The following is an 18,677-nucleotide window of genomic DNA, read 5'->3' as shown; positions in this document are numbered from 1 at the left end:
AACTGAAACAAGACTGTATCCAGGAGGGAGGGCTCCCACTGCAGCATTGTTTCTCCAGCTCCTGCAAGATTTCTGCAGAATCCATGGCTGTTCATCCTCCCTGGTCACAAGGACTCTGTTTGCATCCAAGAAGCAAGAAGGAATCTCCCTTGGAGTGAAAAAGCCACTTCTCTGCATCCGCAGACACCTCAAGATGACAACAACTGGCTGATGGATCCTGCTGTCCCACGTACAATGAAAAGGCTGCGCTCACAGGTGGTTCTGTGGTCTTCTCTGGGTCTCCCCTGTCTTCTGCCAACTTGGGAGACGGTGGGACCTTGCTGCAGCCACTGAAACAGAACCCCTGTGCACCAAGACTTTTGCTTTTGCCAACGCTTGTTGGCTGTTCCTCCAGGAGATCTTTGGGCTCCAAGAAGCCCCAGCCTCCAGCACTCTGCAACTCGAAGATCAGCTTCCACTCTGCAGCTACTGCTACGTGGCACTCGTGTTTTGTTGAGCTACTGAGGCCTCCATGCAACTCCCTCTGCCTCCTGCCAGTGGGTCACTCATAGGGGTTGCTCAGACTTCGGCTGGCTTTCCGCCCTGCAGAAGGCCTACCCTGACTCTCTTCCAAGGGTCTAGTCACTACGACCTTGCTGGTACTCTAAAACCTACAATCTTCATTGCAACCACTATGTGCGTTTGCCAAGGCTTGTTGGTGGCCCTGCTGGCCACTGACCCTCCTGCAATCCAGCAACTGATGTGTGATAGCACGTGGGCAACTCCTAGGATCTCCTGCATCCCCTGGATTCCGCAGCTGGACTTCTTCCTTCACCGTCCTGTAGGAACTTCACCTCCAAGAGGGAGGTGGATGCTGCCTACCTGCCCCGCCTGGACATCTCTGAGTGGTCTGGACACTGTCCCTTCTTTTTCAGATTCTTCACATCCGGAAACCACCTTTGGGTTCCACTGGTATGGTCCACTGGTCGTGACAGCAGCTGGATAACCGAGGCTTCCATTGACTCAAACACAGGTTTCCGATGCCACTTCACCTCTAGGCACCTGGGCTCCTTGGTGTCGCTACTCCGGTCTTCTGGATATCCACGGGGGGCACTTTCCAACCGTCTTTGTGCCAACAGTTTTTTTCTGAGTCCACTGGGAAGGGTCCTGAATCCATACAAATCCAACTGTCCTGTGTTAGCTTATAAGACATCCGACTCGATCTGGTATTTAGCTCTGGCAATTTCTGACTCCTCCATCCCCTGGGATTCTAACACACTCACAATTCCTTTCCTGTTGCCGGCAGACAACTCCCCCAACCCACCCTTTGATTCCTTGACCCCCCCCACCCTTCCATGACAGCACTCCCCATCCACCCACCTTCCATGACAGCACACCCTCCCCGCATACACGCACCCCGCATAGACACATTCACCAACACGCATACATACACTCATTCACTCGCACCATCAGACACTCATTCACACAAACATACCAACACGCACTCACTTCAACAATCACACACGCAAACACACTTACATTTACTCATGCATACATACTGAAATACACACATGCAAACATACACCCACTCACACACGCACACACAACACCCCCCACCCTCCCACCCCCCCCTCCCTTGTCGGACGATCGACTTATGTTGTCCGGCAAGGAGGTCGTCCACCAGGGAACGGGACCTGGCGCTTCCACCGCCGGCAGCGCCCCGCCATCAGGACACCACCCCACCGTATTACTGCTCGTAATACAGCAGGTGGCAGGTGGAGTCCTTTTGGTGTGGCGGTGACGGCTGTGGAACCGCATCTGCGCCGCACACCGCCAGCACGAATGCTAAAGGATTTATGCCCAAATTGTGGCAGAAATCCCTCAGTACTCGTTATATGGTGGTCGGAAGCCCGGCAGCACTGGTGGTCTTCTGGTGCCCGCGGCTTCAGCTGTCTTTGTAAAAGACCGCCGCAGTCGTAATGAGGGCCTTGGTGTGGTTCTTTCTTGTGAACAGTTACTGACCTACTATTGTGAAATCGCAAGTGCTTTACACTCCTCCTGTATAAGCGTTAGCTGCTCACCACAGCTACTCCTAGAGAGCTTTTGCTATGTTGATGCCGAAACACTATCATTAAGGGTTGCCTGGACTCAATATAGGGTGCCTGTAGGAAAGTGCCAATGTTGGCATGGTTACCCCCTCCCACACACACACTTTTTGCCTAGTGTTGATGCCAACTTTGATTGAAAGGGGGCCCAGCCCCAGTGTTCTTTCCAGCAGAGAAGAAGGAAGATGACAACTGCTTTGGCCCCCAACCCTACTGGCCTGTCTCCTGCTTCAAAGAACCTGCAAAAGGGCAGCGATGTGTCTAGTGAGACCAGCGACATCTGCCCAACTCCAGAGGACTGCACTGCACCAAAAAGGACCAAGAATTCCCCAGGACAGCGGCTCTTTCTAAGAAAAACATACAATCAAGGACTCTCACCTCACTCCGGATGCGTGAGTCCTGACCACTCTGCAGCCGACGGCCCCTGTCCAGGTGGTCCACACAGCAAGAGAGGGTCCCCAGGTGATTACGAGCAAGTGCCAACCCTGGGTTGACCTCTCCACCCCTCCGCGACTGCAGAGGGAATTCTGAGGACCCCCTGACCGTGAAACTCCGGATAAAGATATCCGACGCCTAAAGACACACTGCACCCGCAGCCCCCAGGCCTTGGAGAAAGCGACAACTGATGCATCTACGTTCAGCAGGCAGCCCTCCTCTCTGTCCGACCAGCGGTGTGCCCGAGACACCCCCTTGGACCTCGTCTGTAGCCTCTGAGTGGCCTGCGGGGTCACCTCATAAACTAGCATTGGAAACCCGACGTCCTGTTTGCACTCTGCACCCGGCCGCCCCTGTTCCGCTGAGGGTGTGTGTTTGGTGCCTACTTGTGGCCCCTCCAGCGCTCCTTCCATCCTTCGTCGTCTGCCCTCTGAGCTGCGGGTACTTACCTGCAGGCAGGCCTGATTCCGAGTACCCCCTGTCTCCATAGGAGCCCACGTTAAAATTGCTCTTCTTTGACATCTGCACCCGACCGGCCCCGTTTTGCTGGTGGTGGGTGTTTGGGGTTAACTTGTACCCCAACTGGTTGACTTCCTAAAACACAGAAGCTTAAACTATAAGTGTTGTACTTACCTGTAAAACGATCTACCATTTCTTCCCCCCAGGAACCGTTTCTGAAAATTGCACTGTGTCCATTTGTGAAACAGATTAATGCCAATAATTCAAAAACTATATTACTTATCTTTTTCACACAAAGTACTGTTGATACCTGTGTGAAATATGAAACTTTTAAGGTACTACCCTGTAACTTAAATGTTGCGGTTCAAAAATAAAGAAAATATATTTTTCTGTATAAAAACTATTGGTCTGGAGTTAAGTCATTGAGTATGTGCTTCTACTGTCTGTGGGTATACAACAAATGCTTTGCACTATCTTCTGATACGCCTAACTGCTCGACCACACTACCACAAATGAGAGAATTAGTATTATCTACTTTAGCCTCTGTTGAGCCTTTAGGGAACCTCTGGACTCTGCGCACACTATATCTCATTTTGATTTAGTATATACAGAGCCAGCTTTCTACAGTGCCACACTGTAGGTGTACACCATAAACTGAGCCAGCCTCCTACACTCTGTTTGATAATGCTTGTTGGTGTCTGGGTGTGGTAGAGAGTCACTCACTCTCTCTTGGTGCTCTCTAGGCATCTTAGGCCTTTGGCATTTCCATACGTTGATACATTTTCTCCTACATTTATCTAAGCCCTTTTCTTTCTCCAGGACCACCAGGGTGAGCACCAAAAACCTATAGGAAGTGTGGCATAATATTCATCTTCACCAGCTCACCGTACATATGTGTTCGAGGCATGTGTTGCTATAGATACACATCCTTAGCATAATCCTGCGATTAAGTGTTGGGCTCGGAAGTGTGCAAGTTGTTTCTCTTCAAAGAAAATCTTTCGAGTCTTTAGGTAGTGTGACTCCCCCTTTTGCTGGCAATGCGCATGAGCATTGTAGGAAGTTGGCTCTGTATATACTATCTCAAAGTAAGAGAATGTGTGCACAGAGTCCAAGGGTTCCCCTTAGAGGTAAGATAGTGGCAAAATTAGATAACTGTAATGCTCTATTTTGTGGTAGTATGGTCGAGCAGTAGGCTTTTCAGAGGGAAGTGTTAAGCATTTGTTGTACACACACAGTTTTTAGAACCACCAGGTTCAATATTTGAAGTAAATACATAAAATGCAAGGTACTCCACATAGGTAAGTAAGGAACTTTGAACTACAGCAGTAACATACACAGTTTTAGTTAAAATTACAATAAGCTATTTTAAAAAAGGACAATGCAAAAATCAACAGTTCTGGGGAAGGTAAGTATTAGTTTGTTTTTCAGGTAAGTAAGGCACTTACAAGTTCAAGTTCCTGGGCATAGGCAGCCCACCGTTGGGGGTTCAAGGCAACCCCAAAGTCACTGCACCAGCAACACAGGGCCGGGCAGGTGCAAAGGAGGGCCCAAAACACAAAGGCGCCGATGAAGAACAGGGGTGCTCCGGTTCCAGTCTGCCAACAGGTAAGTACCTGCGTCTTCGGAGGGCAGACCAGAGGGTTTTTGTAGAGCACTGGGAGGGCACAGTTAGGCACACAAAACACACCCTCAGCGGCACAGTGGTGGTCGGGTGCAGTGTGCTTAGCAGGCATCGGGTTTTCATTAGGAATCAATGGAGGGACCTGGGGGTCACTCTAGCAGTGCAGGCAGGGCACAGCGGGGCTTCTCGGGCCAGCCACCGACTGGGCTATGCAGAGGGTCGCCTGATGGTCACTCATGCACTGGAGTTCGGTTCCTTCTGGTCCTGGGGGCTGCGGGTGCAGTGCTTGGTCCAGGCGTCGGGTTCTGTGTTCCAGGCAGACGCGGTCAGGGGGAGCATATGGATTGTCTCTGCATGCGTCGCTGTGGGGGTCCAGTGGGGTTGTCTCAGGTTACTCACGAGGTCGCAGTCACCTGGGAGTCCTCCCTGTAGTGTTGGTTCTCTGGAGCTCGAGCCGGGGGCGTCAGGTGCAGAGTGTGAAGTCTCATGCTTCCGGTGGGAAGAGTGAGTTCTTAAAAAGTTGCAAGAAAGTTGCAAAGTTGTTGCTGTTTTTGAACAGTGCTACTGTTCTCTGGAGTTTCTTGGTCCTTCGGGTTCAGGGCAGTCCTCTGAGGCTTCAGAGGTCACTGGTCCGTGTTGGATGCGTCGTTGGGCAGGTTCTTTGACTCTGGAGACAGGCCGGTAGGGCTGGGGCCAAGTCAGTTGTCGTCTCTGCAGGGCTTTCAGGTCAGCAGTCCTTCTTGTTGTTGTAGGTTGCAGGAATCTGATTTCCTGGGTTCCGGGTCGCCCCTAAACACTAGATTTATGTGTGTGTTTAGGTCAGGAGGGCAGTAGCCAATGGCTACTCTCCTGGAGGGTGGCTACACCCTCCTTGTGCCTCCTCCCTGAGGGGAGGGGGCACATCCCTAATCGTATTGGGGGAATCCTCCAATCTCAAGATTAAGGACTCCTAAAGGCAAGGGTCACCTTGGCTCAGGGCACTTTAGGGGCAGTCCTTACTGGTGGGTGACTCCTTGTTTTTCTAATTATCTCCTCCAGCCTTGCCGCCGTGGGGGCAGTGGCCGGAGGGGCGGGCCTCTCCACTAGCTGGGATGCCCTGGGGTGCTGTAACAAAAGGAATGAGCCCTTGAGGCTCACCGCCAGGTGTTACAGTTCCTGCAGGGGGAGGTGAGAAGCACCTCCACCCAGTGCAGGCTTTGTTTCTGTCCTCAGAGGTCACAAAGGCTCTCACCCCAGCGGGGCAGATACTCGTCTCGGTGGCAGGCTGGCACAGACCAGTCAGTCCTGCACTGAAGGATTGGGTAAAATACAGGGGTGTCTTCTAAGATGCCCTCTGTGTGCATTTTGTAATAAATCCAACACTGGCATCAGTTTGGGTTTATTATTCTGAGACGTTTGATAGCAAACTTCCCAGTATTCAGTGTAGCCATTATGGAGCTGTGGAGTTTGTTTTTGACAAACTTTCAGATCATATACTTATTATGGCCACACTGTACTTACAATGTCTAAGAATTGACTTAGACACTGTAGGGGCATATTGCTCATGCAGCTATGCCCTCACCTCTGGTATAGTGCACCCTACCTTAGGGCTGTAAGGCCTGCTAGAGGGGTGACTTACCTATGCCACAGGCAGTATTTTGTGTGCATAGCATCCTTTGAGGCTCACCGCCAGGTGTTACAGTTCCTGCAGGGGGAGGTGAGAAGCACCTCCACCCAGTACAGGCTTTGTTCTTGGCCACAGAGGGACAAAGGCACTCTCCCCATGTGGCCAGCAACATGTCTGGTGTGTGGCAGGCTGGCAGGAACTGGTCGGCCTACACTAGAAGTCGGGTATGTATTCAGGGGGCATCTCTAAGATGCCCTCTGGGTGTATTTTACAATACATTGCACACTGGCATCAGTGTGCATTTATTGTGCTGAGAAGTTTGATACCAAACTTCCCAGTTTTCAATGTAGCCATTATGGAACTGTGGAGTTCGTGTTTGACAAACTCCCAGACCATATACTCTTATGGCTACCTTGCACTTACAATGTCTAAGGTTTTGCTTAGACACTGTAGGGGCATAGTGCTCATGCTGTGCATCACCTGTGGTATAGTGCACCCTGCCTTAGGGCTGTAAGGCCTGCTCGAGGGGAGACTTACCTATGCCACAGGCAGTGTGAGGTTGGCATGGCACTCTGAGGGGAGTGCCATGTCGACTTAGTCATTTTCTCCCCACCAATACACACAAGCTGAGAGACAGTGTTCATGTGCTGAGTGAGGGGTCCCTAGGGTGGCATAAGACATGCTGTAGCCCTTAGAGATCTTCCCTGGCATCAGGGCCCTTGGTACCACGGGTACCAGTGACTAGGGACTTACTGAGTGCCAGGGTTGTACCAATTCTGGAGACAAAGGTACAGTTTAGGGAAAGAACACTGGTTCCGGGGCCTAGTTAGCATGGTCCCAGCACACTTTCAAATCATAACTTAGCATCAGCAAAGGCAAAAAGTTAGAGGGTAACCTTGCCAAGGAGGCATTTCCTTATTTCTATTGCATGGACAGCCTCATAACCAACATTTCCTATTGAACTCATATATATCTAATCATTTCTTGGCCTTTATTCTCTCCTCGATCTTGATACCTTCATTTTAAATATCTTATCAATGGGCCAATGTGGTTCCACCCTTTACACCAGGAATCAACTAGTTTTTTTGCTCGACTCATAACATTTCTTCTGAAGAGCAGCACAATGTGCGCTGGCCAGCCAGAATAGATTGAGCTGATGTATTAATTGCAGTTCTTTTAATACTGGTATGTAAGATGTCATGTTGACATAATAAGGTCAAAGAAGGAGGGTTTGTGTTTAGCAGGATATATAATCAACATACAAATGAATATATTATGCCATACCTGTTGCTTGTTCTTGCTAGCCAAGTAGACGCTTTCTGATGCGATACTGAGACTTGCAGTGTTTGATGAACAATAGTAGGTTAGCGATGGGCCGAAAGATAATCAAAACTTTTCTGTAGCCTGTAAACCGTTACATCAGCTGACACCCTATTATTTCCTCGCATTATCTGTTCTAAAATGCTTTCTGTTCCCCACTTTAGCTGGCGATACCAAGCCTCCCATGCCTCCAATGCTTGAGCCAACAGGGCCTGCTCCCACTCTGTCAGATGTGGATTCTCATCAGGATCCCCCAACATTAAAACCAATCAGTGAAAGCCGCCCACTAAACCGCTTGCAGAAACGGCTTAAGTCAGATAGCCAGCTTTGCAAAAAGAAAACAGTGCAGCGGGGGAGTGCGAACTTTCAGCGCCTGCTAAGTGATAATGGCATAAACGACCTAGTTCTTCAGGCAGAGGATGCATTTTCTGGCTCCCCTTTCAGTGGGGTCGGACGGAGGACGTCTGTTCTTTTTAAAAAAGGCAAAAATGGTGTCAGGCAACAGAGAAGCTTGGACTGTGCACTAGAGAATGGAGAAGACCTTAGCCAAATGGGACCAATGTCCCCCAGCAGTATGGAGGAAGGCGAGCGGTGCTGCCAGAAACACCCTGAGAGCAGGAGCTGTAGTGAGAGCGATGAAGAGACTTCAGCCTTGTTGTCCCCAGACTCTGGTGAGTTTCCTTTACATTGCTGTTGAAAGTATTAGCAATTTTAGTGGTGCCAGACAATCTTCTGAGATAGCCACATGATTTTCATCTCGTCTTATAAACGGCTTTAAAAAAATATGTATATAGTTCACTGACTGACTGACTGACATTAAGATCTAGCCAGAAATCTTGTATGTTTTTGCCCCTTATGGGAATGCTTGATTTTGGCATCATTACCCCCTTTATGCAGTTTATTTGCTTGTGATGGCATAATCAAATCCTACTCATCTATAAACATATTATCTGATAGAGACTTCTAGTTGCAGATTCCTTACCTTAGAATTTTCCCCCAGGCGTCAGGCTGGATCTGGAGATTTTTCTTCGAGCAATACCCTTGTGCGTCGGTCGACTCCACAGGTGTCGTGGTCGCCGTGATGATGTCGGGAGTAGTACATAGATGCCACCCTCACGCAGTGACGCCAGTTCTTTTCTTTCTGCGCCACGCGCTGATTCGGAAAAGAGCTGCCCTGGCGATTTTTTGGCAGAATTCAAACGTTTTGTTGAGTTTTTCCTGTGCGACTTTGGTTCGTCGAGGATGTCTCCGAAGACTGGGTTCAAGCCTTGTGAGGACTGCCATCGGACAATGTCAGTGACGGATCCTCATCACGTTTGTCTGTGGTGCCTCGACTGTGACCACGACCCGAAGTCGTGCTCCGAGTGCTGGGAAATGCACCTGAAGGCTTTGAGGGAGCAGTCCCTAAAGCTAATGGCAGCCCGGCACACAACTCCCCGTAGGTCCTGGTCTCTTTCGAGAGGAAGGTCTTGAGAATGATCACGGAGTCATCACCACCCGTCTTCTTCTAAATCCCTGGGTCAAGGTAAGAAGAAGAAGTTGAAGAAGTCCTATTGCTCTCCGACTTCGCCCTGTCACTCGGCCGACGCAACGCGAGAAGAGCGTCCATGCACTAGGCCTCCATCTTCGGAGCCTGCGTCTGGGTCGGCTCCGTGCTTCCCCGAGTTTCCCGGAGCCAGTGACCCCTGCCCAACTTAGAGTTTTATGAGGCCATGCGCCTCATATTTGGGCGGGCCGACCCCAATACGGGATCTTCGGGGCCAAGGGGTTCGGCTGAGGGGCCTTCGGGTTCTGCACCGGCAGCTTCGGCCCCGGCCACCGAGGTCACCTCCTGATTCAAGCGCGGATCTGCACCGGTGCAGGTCACACCCTTAAGACCTTCCCTGGCACCGGGTCGATTATCGACGCTCCAGACATCGATGGTGCCCACTATCGACATCGACCCAATTCTTATCCCCTCCGATTTGGAGTCGGAGCAGCGTCAGTCGACGCCGCCATCGGCTTCAATGGGGCTTATTTGCCCCAGGTGGGATTCGGACCCTTTTTCCTGTGGGTACGAATATGGGGAGAAATTAGAGGGGTCCCTGGACCCTTATGAATACTAGGATGACCCTACTATGGACTGGGCACAGGAATTGGGCGAAGCCAGTGGCCTGGATACTTCTCCTGCCGCTGGCATGCTGTCTCCTCCTACCGTGGCTATGGCGGAGGGAGCAACTTATGGTATGGTGGTCAGTAGGGCAGCTGAGGTCCTTGGCCTTGAGCTTCCTACTGTAGAGGTCAGGTCTAATTTCCTGATGGAGGTGCTTCAGCCTGGGGCTTCTACTTCAGAACCCCTTTTGCCATTTAATGAAGCCCTCACCGATGTCCTTTTTGGTACATGGTCCAAACCCAACACAGGGGCTCCTGTGAATACGACTATCGCACGCCGCCATCGGCCCGCTCCGAATGACCCTAAATTCCTGTCCCAACACCCCACGCCTGAGAGTCTTGTTATCCAGGCTTCCTCTTCTTCAGGCACGATCCCTTCTGCACCCCCGGATAGGGAATCCAAAATGCTGGAACAGTTTGGCAAAAAGTTGTTTTCTTCCTCCAGTCTTGCGCTGCAGTCTGTGAGCACTGTATGCCTTTTGGCCCGCTGTACTCACTCTTTGTGGGATACAGTTGCGCAAGTCCTGCCGCAGATACTTGAGAAGGTCCGTGCTATCGTCTCCCAAGCTGTGAACGATGGGAGAGATGCAGCAAAGTTCACAATCCGTTGCCACGTCTGGTTATGTACTTCTGGTTTTTCGGGGGATGTCCAACAGTCACTCATGGACATGCCCTCTGATGGCACCCATCTCTTCGGAGACAAAGCGGACTCGGCCTTGGAGAGATTCAAGGATTCCCGGGCTACGGCTTGGTCCCTCGCCCACCACAGTCCGCTTTTCTCCCCTTTTATGGACACGGAAGGGGCTCCTTGTCGAGTCCTCCACACAGCCACTGTGCCCCGCACGCTGGTCAGCCTATGCGTGGCCGAGGACGTGGAGTCCCACGTGGCCGTGGGACAGGGAACCAGAGGTCTGTCCAGTCCACCTCTGCCCCCGCTGCAGCTTCCAAACCCTCCTAGTCCGTCCCCTCACTCCTGTCCAGTTGGTGACAGGATTCGCAATCACCTGCCCCACTGCAAACATATCACCACGGACGGGTGGGTTTTGCAGATCGTTTGAAAGGGCTACTCCCTACTTTTCGAATCTGCTCCACCACCCATGCCACCATCCTTCAATCACCTTCCAGAGGATCATTTGGCGCTTCTCTGCCAGGAAGTCGCAGCTCTCTTGGCCAAGGGAGCTATAGAAAGGGTCTCTGTGCCAGAAGTAGGTTGTGGTTGTTATTCCCGCTACTTTCTGATACCAAAGAAGGACAAGAGCTTATGTCCTATCCTAGACCTTCAGGACCTAAACTACTTCCTCAAGAAGGAGACATTCAAAATGCCAACCCTGGCTCAGCTTCTGTCTGCCTTGGACCCAGGAGACTGGATGGTAGCCTTGCAGGACGCTTATTTCCACATCCCCATCCTGCCTGCCCACAGACTTTACCTACGATTCGTGGTAGGTCAAGAGCACTTTCAGTTTACCGTGCTCCCCTCGTGTGTTCACGAAAGTGATGGCAGTGGTTGCAGCTCATCTGCGCAGGTTATGTGTTTCAGTCTTCCCCTACCTCGACTACTGGCTGTTGAAGGCGGACTCGCCCCAGAAAGTTGTCTTCCACCATCAGACTACGGTGAACCTCCTGCACACGCTGGAGTTCACTATCAACGTGCCGAAGTCACACCTGACTCCCTCTCAGTCACTCTCTTTCATCCGGGCTGTTCTGGACACAGTGCAGTTTCGGGCTTATCTTCCTGAAAAACAATTTCCAAGACATTCAGGCTATGATTCTGATCTTTCGGCCTTTGTCTTGGGTTTCGGTGAGACTGACTCTGAGGCTGCTGGGCCTCATGGCCTCCTGCATCCTGCTATTAATACATGCCAGATGGTATATGCAGGCTTTGCAGTGGGACCTGAAGTTCCAGTGGGCCCAGCATCAGGGGAATCTCTCCGACCTGTCCCAGATCTCGGAGGGAACTCCGAAGGACCTGCAGTGGTGGCTTTCGAATCCAAATTGGGTCCACAGCAGATCCCTCTCCCTTCCCCAACCACATCTCTCTATAGTGACAGATGTGTCACTTCTGGGTTGGGGTGGCCACATGGGAGAGGTGGAGATCAGAGGCCTGTGGTCTCCGGCGGAGTTGGGGCTCCATATAAATCTGCTGGAGCTCTGGGCGACCAGGCTTGCGTTGAAAGCATTCCTTCCCTCTCTCAAAGGGAAAGTAGTGCAGGTGTTCACGGACAATACTACCGCCATGTGGTACTCCAACAAACAGGGCGGAGTAGGGTCCTGGACCCTTTGTCAGGAGGCACTGCGCCTCTGGACATGGCTGGAACATCAGGGCATTACCCTGATGGTTCAACATCTGGCAGGCTCCCCCATCGCCAGAGCGGACAAACTCAGGCGTCGATGCACAGACGAATTACGTCTCCATCCGGAGGTGGCGCAAGGTCTCTTTCAGCAGTGGGGAGAGCCTTGGTTAGATCTGTTCGCCTTCGCAGAGAACGAGCAATGTCATCTGTTTTGCACGTTGGAGATTCCAAGGCGGCACTCGCTCTGAGACTCTTTTCGTCTGCAGTGGAACTCCGGCCTCCTTTATGCCTTCCCACTTATCCCTCTTCTGCCCAGAGTTCTCAAGAAAATCAGGAATGACCGGGCCCAAGTCATATCGGTGGCTCCCAACTGGGCACAGAGAGTGTGGTATTCAGAGCTATTGAGCATGTCGATCGATCCTCCACTCAGACTGCCTGTTCGGGTGGATCTTCTGTCGCAGCAACAGGGGGCAGTTCTTCACCCAAACCTGTCCAACCTCCACCTTCATACGTGGAGATTGAGCGGCAACAGTTGAAGGCTTTTGCCCTTCCACCAAAAGTCTGCAAAGTTATCTTTGCAGCCAGGCGTCCATCAACTAAAACTGTATACGCCTGTCATTGGAATAAATTTGTGGCATGGTGTACCAACAAATCTGTTGAATCCCTTTCTGCCCCTCTGTCCGAGGTTCTTCTGTTCATTCTTTCTTTAGCCCAGTAGGGCTCTGCTTTGGGCACCCTTAAAGGGTATTCATCTGCCATTTTGGCCTTTCTTAGGCTGCCTGATCAGCCCTCACTCTTTAAATCTCCCATTGTGAGTAGATTCCTAAAGGGCTCACCCATTTATTTCCTCCCACTCCATTTATCATGCCTCAGTGGGACCTTAATCTTGTACTTACTTATCTGATGTGTACTCCATTTGAGCCAATGCATAATTGTCCCTTACGGCCCCTCACCTTCAAAACTGTCTTTCTAGTTGCCATCACCTCTGCTTGCAGGGTGAGTGAGCTACAGGGCCTTTCCTCAAAACCTTCGTACTTGTCTGTCCACCCTGACAAAGTTGTGTTGCGCACTAAGGCATCCTTCCTTCCTAAGGTGGTTACACCCTTTCATGTAGGCCAGTCCATCACTTTGCCTACTTTCTACACACCCCCACATCCTTCCCATGAGGAGGAGAGACTCCACCGTCTGGACCCAAAAAGAGCATTGGCGTTCTACATCAATCGTACTAAAGTTTCCGGGTGGACAATCAACTCTTCGTTGGGTATGTGGGTGCGAAAAAAGGGAAGGAGGTGTGAAAGCGTACCATCTCTCGATGGGTGCTTCTTTGCATCAAAATGTGCTACGCTTTGGCCAAAAAGCAACCTCCTGAAGGCTTGCGTGCTTATTCCACCAGAGCAACTGCTGCTTCCACTGCGTTAGCACGCTGAGTTCCTGTCCTGGATATCTGCCAGGTAGGTACGTGGGCATCCCTGCACATGTTTGCTAAGCACTACTGCCTGGACAGTCAGGTCTGTCGAGACGGCTATTTTGGTCGTTCGGTCCTATAGGACTTTCTAGTTTGATCTTGGTTCGCAGCCCACCACCGAGGATGGCATTGTTTGGGTATCTATTCTAAGGTAAGGAATCTGCAACTAGAAGTCTCTATCAGATGTTCAATTTACTTACCTTCGGTAACGAAATATGTGGTAGAGACATATTCAAGTTGCAGATTCCTTACCGCCCACCCATCCTCCCCGCTTGCAAACTGATTTCTAGGGACAGGGATTCCCCCCTTTTCAGGTCCTTAGCTCTGGCACACCAATCTCAGTGCTCTTAGCGGCTCTATGCTCTGGCGTGGAAAGTCGTTAAAAGAAACTGACGTCACTGCGTGAGGGCAGCGTCTATGTACTACTTCCGACATCATCGCGGCGACCACTACGCCTACGATGCCACTTTCCGATGCGCAAGGGTATTGCTCGAAGAAAAATCTCCGAATCCAGTCTGACGCCTGGGGGAAAATTCTAAGGTAAGGAATCTGCAACTAAAATATGTCTCTACCAGATATTTAGTTACCGAAGGTAAGTAACTTGCACTTTAAAACTGTAGATATACAGTCAATAAGATGCAACATTTATGTAAGATTTTGTTAGCGTCTTCAGTTTCTGCATCACATTCAGTCATAAATGGTTGAATAATTGTGCGGTGCATGCCTGGACCCTAAAGCGATTTTCGATAGATAAATTGACACATGATACTAGTGTCCATATGATGAGCAGCCCACTTGAGGAGCCTATCAAATATCCCATTCCAAATCTGTTTTGCAGCATCTTAAGTGCAAAAAAGTGTATAATAAGAAAGAAAAAAGGGAATCCTGTCCCTTTGAGAATCCAGTAGCTTCCTCTACCCATGATGCATTGTAATGGTAGTTACTTCACATAGCCAGTTCTTTTTCCTGGCTCCTGTAAATAGGATCTCAGAAGAAATGTGAGATTTCCACCTGTTTTTGACAGAATCTTCAATTAACTCTAACATTTTTTCACTTTCACACAACATCTTTTAAATCCACGTAGGTACGTCATTCTTTTTGGTATGGTTACCCCCACTTTTTGCCTATTGTCTGTGCTTAGACTGTTTTCACTGAGATCCTGCTAACCAGGACCCCAGTGACTGTTCTCTCTCCTCTAAATGTAGTTGCCTTGTTTTCCTTTACACCCCACAATTGACATATTGATGTACCCCTTTAAGTCCCTAGTTTATGGTACTTGGGTACCTAGGGCATTGGTACACCAGGGGTCCCCCATGGGCTGCGGCATGTATTATGCCACTCATTGGAGCCCATACAAATTGTGTCTGCAGGCCTGCCATTTGCAGTCTGTGTGTAAAGGTGCATGGACCCTTCACTGCTAGTTACTGCACCAGGTCACTGTAAGTCACCCCTATGGTAGGCCCTTTCAGCCCTAAGGGCAGGGTGCAGGTCCCTGTGTGTGTGGACACCCCTGCATGAGCAGAGGTGCCCCTACGAACTCCAGTTCCAATTCACTGGACTTTGTAACTGTGGGGAAGCCATTTTAGCTATTTACTGGCCATAGGTCACACCGATGGTCCAGCTACATAACGGTAACTCCGAAACTAGGTATGTTTGGTATCAAACATTTCAGAATCATACCCCAATACCGATGCCAGTTTTGGTGGCACGATTCAGTGCACTCTGGGGGCTCCTTAGAGGACCCCCAGTATTTCTTCTACCAGTCTTCCAGGGTTTGCGAGCAGCCCACGCTGCTGTAGCCCCTGAGACATAATTCTGCCCTCCTGCTACTTGGTCAGCTCAAGCACAGGAAGGGCAGAACAAAGGACATTCTGTGGAAGAGGGGTGCAACCTCCTCTCCCTTCGAAATAGGTGTCACAAGGATGAGGAGGGGTAGCCTCCCCATGTCACCGGCTTGCTTGGAAGGGCACATTTGGTACCCTCCTTGCATAATCCGGTTTTCTCCAGTCCAGGGACTCCCAGTCCTTGTTCTGGCGCAAAACTACACAAAGGCAAGGGGAGTGACCACTCCCCTGTCCATCACTACCTGAGGGGTAGTGCTCAGATCTCCTCCAGGTGGCAACTTGATTCTGCCGTCTTGAAACCAAGATGGGTAGAGGCCCCTGGGAGCATCTGAGTGGTCAGATGATGTCAGTAACCCCTTTTGATAGGTGGTCTCCTTCTAAAGGGACCAAGCCCCTTTTTGGGCTATTTAGGGACTCCTTTGCAGGAGGGTCCGCAGATTCAGCATGCAAGATTCCACCAGGACTCCTCTGAAACAACCTCTTCTGCTCCTGGCCACCAGAACCGCTGCTGGACTCCACAGGAACCAAACAAGACTGCAACACAGAGACAACCTTGCCCTGTAACAGTGTTTCTGCGGCTCCTGTCAGCTCTTTGCAACATTTCCCCGGCTGTGCGTCCTCTGGCGTCGGCAAGACTTCAGCAGCACCAAAGAAGCAAGAAGGAATCTTCCCTGTTTCCGGCACCAACGTCCTGCTGCTGAGATCATCCGTCCTCTCGATGTGCAAAGATTCTTCAACACAGTTGGTGGTTCTGAGGGGGCCTCGGGGTCCTCTTTGCTTTCTGTCCAGCTTGAGAGACTGTGACCCCTTGCCTCTTCCTCAGGACAGAATCCCTGTGCACCGGGACTGTTGCAGCACCAAGGCTTGTTGACTCCTGCTCTGAGGGATCTTCAGGCTCCAAGTAGCCCGGCCCCCAGCACTCTACGTCTGCAAGGACAGTCTCCTCTCTGCTGCTTCTGCGACGTGGGACTCCTCTTCAAGTCTGCTGCCTGGGCCTCACTGCAACTTACTGTGTCTGCTGCCAGTGGGTTGCTCGTGGGGGCTCAGACTGCTTCTGCTGGCTTTCCTGTCTTCTGAGGGTCAGCCCGGACTCCTCTCCACATGTTGAGTCCCCAGGACCTTGCTGGTCCTCTCCAGCCCAGCAAATCTTCTTCAGCTCTGACTTGCATTTGCTTGTGCTTGTTGGTGGTCCTCTTGACCACTGACCCATCTGCAATCTGGTGACTGTCGAGGGATAGCTCCTAGACAACTTCAGGCACTTCTCTGCAGCTCCTGGACTTAGCAGCTGGTCTTCATCCATCACCATCATCCTGGATTTTCACCCAAATAAGGGTGGGATTGCCTCCTGCCCGGATACTCATACGTGGACTAGACTCTGTCCCCCTTCTTTTACAGGTCCTCTTCATCCGTAATCCACCAGCCTGGTCTTGGTCTAGCATTGTTCCAATTCTAGGCCCCCATGTTAGCCTATGGGACGATCAAGTAACTTACCTTTGCTTTCCTGGTTGCTGGGGGTCTTCTAGATACTCACCGCTTCAGGTTCCACTCTCCCAACCCTTTGCTAACGACTCCATATCCTCTGGTGAGGGACCCATTATCGCATTGGCTTCTCTCTCTTGTGGCTCACCCATAGATGATAAAACTACCTTCTATTGGGTCTTGGCAAGAGTAACATTGAACCTTAATATCCCTCTAGAGGTTTCTCAGCCTACTGTGTCAATTATCTTAAGAGACGTTGCAACCGAGAGCAGCTCCATAGGGTCTATTTCTATTGGTACCTTTTTTATTGGATATATCAGAAAATTCCTAACACCTAGTACAGTTAAGTCTGCAACTCCTACTCTGTTAAAGATTCAGATTTTCTGAAGTATCATACAAATCCAGGCTCTACAATACCTATGCCATTTAGGCTAAACACATCTCACTGCCAGAGACATTTGCACCCCGGAGAGAGAGGGAGTAAAAGATTGGATGCTACAGGCAGGAAAAGTTGATGGATGGTTGCAACGTATCTTAAAAACGTCAGTGCAGACTGGTTGGGGGGGGGGATGGACAGACCCGGCGTACCGGCTGGAACTCCAGACACTGAGTTACCCTAAGATCTTTGACGCCCTGTATGGCGGCCCGATCACACGTGGGACCCCCGGGGTGACAAGGGTGGTGCTGCAGGGATGGCGGACGGCCCAAAAGATATCTGGATGGTGGGAGCGCCTTACCCAGCAGACCCCGCTGTGGCATGGGACGTGCTTAGGAGAGGTGGCGGGTCTTGAGGGATTCCAGAAATGGGATAACATAGGTATCTCTACACTGGGTGATGTATGGGAGGATGCGCACATGCGTTCCTTCGAGGACCTCCAGGAAACCTTTTCACTAAATAAGACACAATTCCACAGATATCTCCAAGTACGACACGCCCTACTGACGCAGGTCCAGACAGGGGACAACATACCCGAAAGCAGCCCTATGGAGAAGAGGGCTCTGATGGGGAATCTGGGTAGGGGAGGCATTTCCCAGGTATACCGCACACTAATCACCACCGCCGCCTGTTCCCTGGAGGAGCTTCGTCGGAAATGGGAGGGGTGGGTGGGCCTTATGGAAGAGGAGGACTGGACTGAGGCATTGGCAGCTCCCCACACCCTGACCATGACGTCTCGTCTCCGACTAATACAGACTTATTATCTCCACATGGCCTACCTTACACCCTCCAAAATGCACAAGGCGGGGCTCCGATCCACAGCTGACTGTCCCTGGTGTATGAGACTAGACGCTGATTTCTTCCACATGGTGTGGACATGTTTGATTATTAAAACCTATTGGAAGATGATCTCACGGGAGATCTCGATGACCCTGCAAGTGGACATGGAGCTGACACCATTGACATCCCTACTAGGGGTCATGGGAGAATCGGGACTACGCAGAGCAGAGCGAACCTTACTAGGGGTGGCGTGCCTAGTGGCCAAAAGAGACATTATGATGGACTGGAAAGCCAATAAGGTACCGGCCCTGACCAAATGGAGAAGGGGGATGGACTGGTGTGCTCAATGTGAAAAACTCGTATATGAGGCTAGAGGGTGCCCGAATAAATATAACAAGATCTGGGGGAAGTGGGAGGACATGACAACTTAACCCCCTATAATGCAGACTGACACAATGATAGGGAGAGTCCAAACATATTCCTCCAACCCCCTCTTGAGTGGGATGAGGCACTTACGAGACACACCAACATAGACATGTACAATCTACTCATTCAGGGTGTTGTCTGGGGCACTGGAATTGACCACTGTTTGGTGCCCATTGGCGCCTTGTTACCTCTGTATGTAACTGTTTTACCTGTTTTGTTTTACCTTATTTTATTGCAAAACCAATAAAAATTCTTTATTAAAAAAAAAAATAAAAAAAAC

General features: G+C 50.6%; 1 protein-coding gene across 4 annotated transcripts in view; it reads left to right on the top strand.

Moving 5' to 3' along the window:
- Nucleotides 1–18,677, top strand: part of BRPF3 (bromodomain and PHD finger containing 3) — a 329,828-nt gene that overhangs the window by 159,484 nt on the left and 151,667 nt on the right. For 2 of the 4 annotated variants that reach the window (XM_069238754.1, XM_069238753.1), the window contains exon 8: nt 7,690–8,196. The exons of the other annotated variants lie outside the window; for them this stretch is intronic. In XM_069238754.1, coding sequence (XP_069094855.1) covers nt 7,690–8,196 — 507 coding nt within the window. The remainder of the gene's footprint in view (nt 1–7,689; nt 8,197–18,677) is intronic. 4 annotated transcript variants of the gene reach the window in all.

This window comes from Pleurodeles waltl, chromosome 6 (assembly GCF_031143425.1).
Source record: "Pleurodeles waltl isolate 20211129_DDA chromosome 6, aPleWal1.hap1.20221129, whole genome shotgun sequence".
In the NCBI taxonomy this organism is placed as follows: Eukaryota; Metazoa; Chordata; class Amphibia; order Caudata; family Salamandridae; genus Pleurodeles; species Pleurodeles waltl.
Note: the sequence above shows the minus strand (reverse complement) of the source record. Positions and strands in the feature narration are given on the sequence as shown.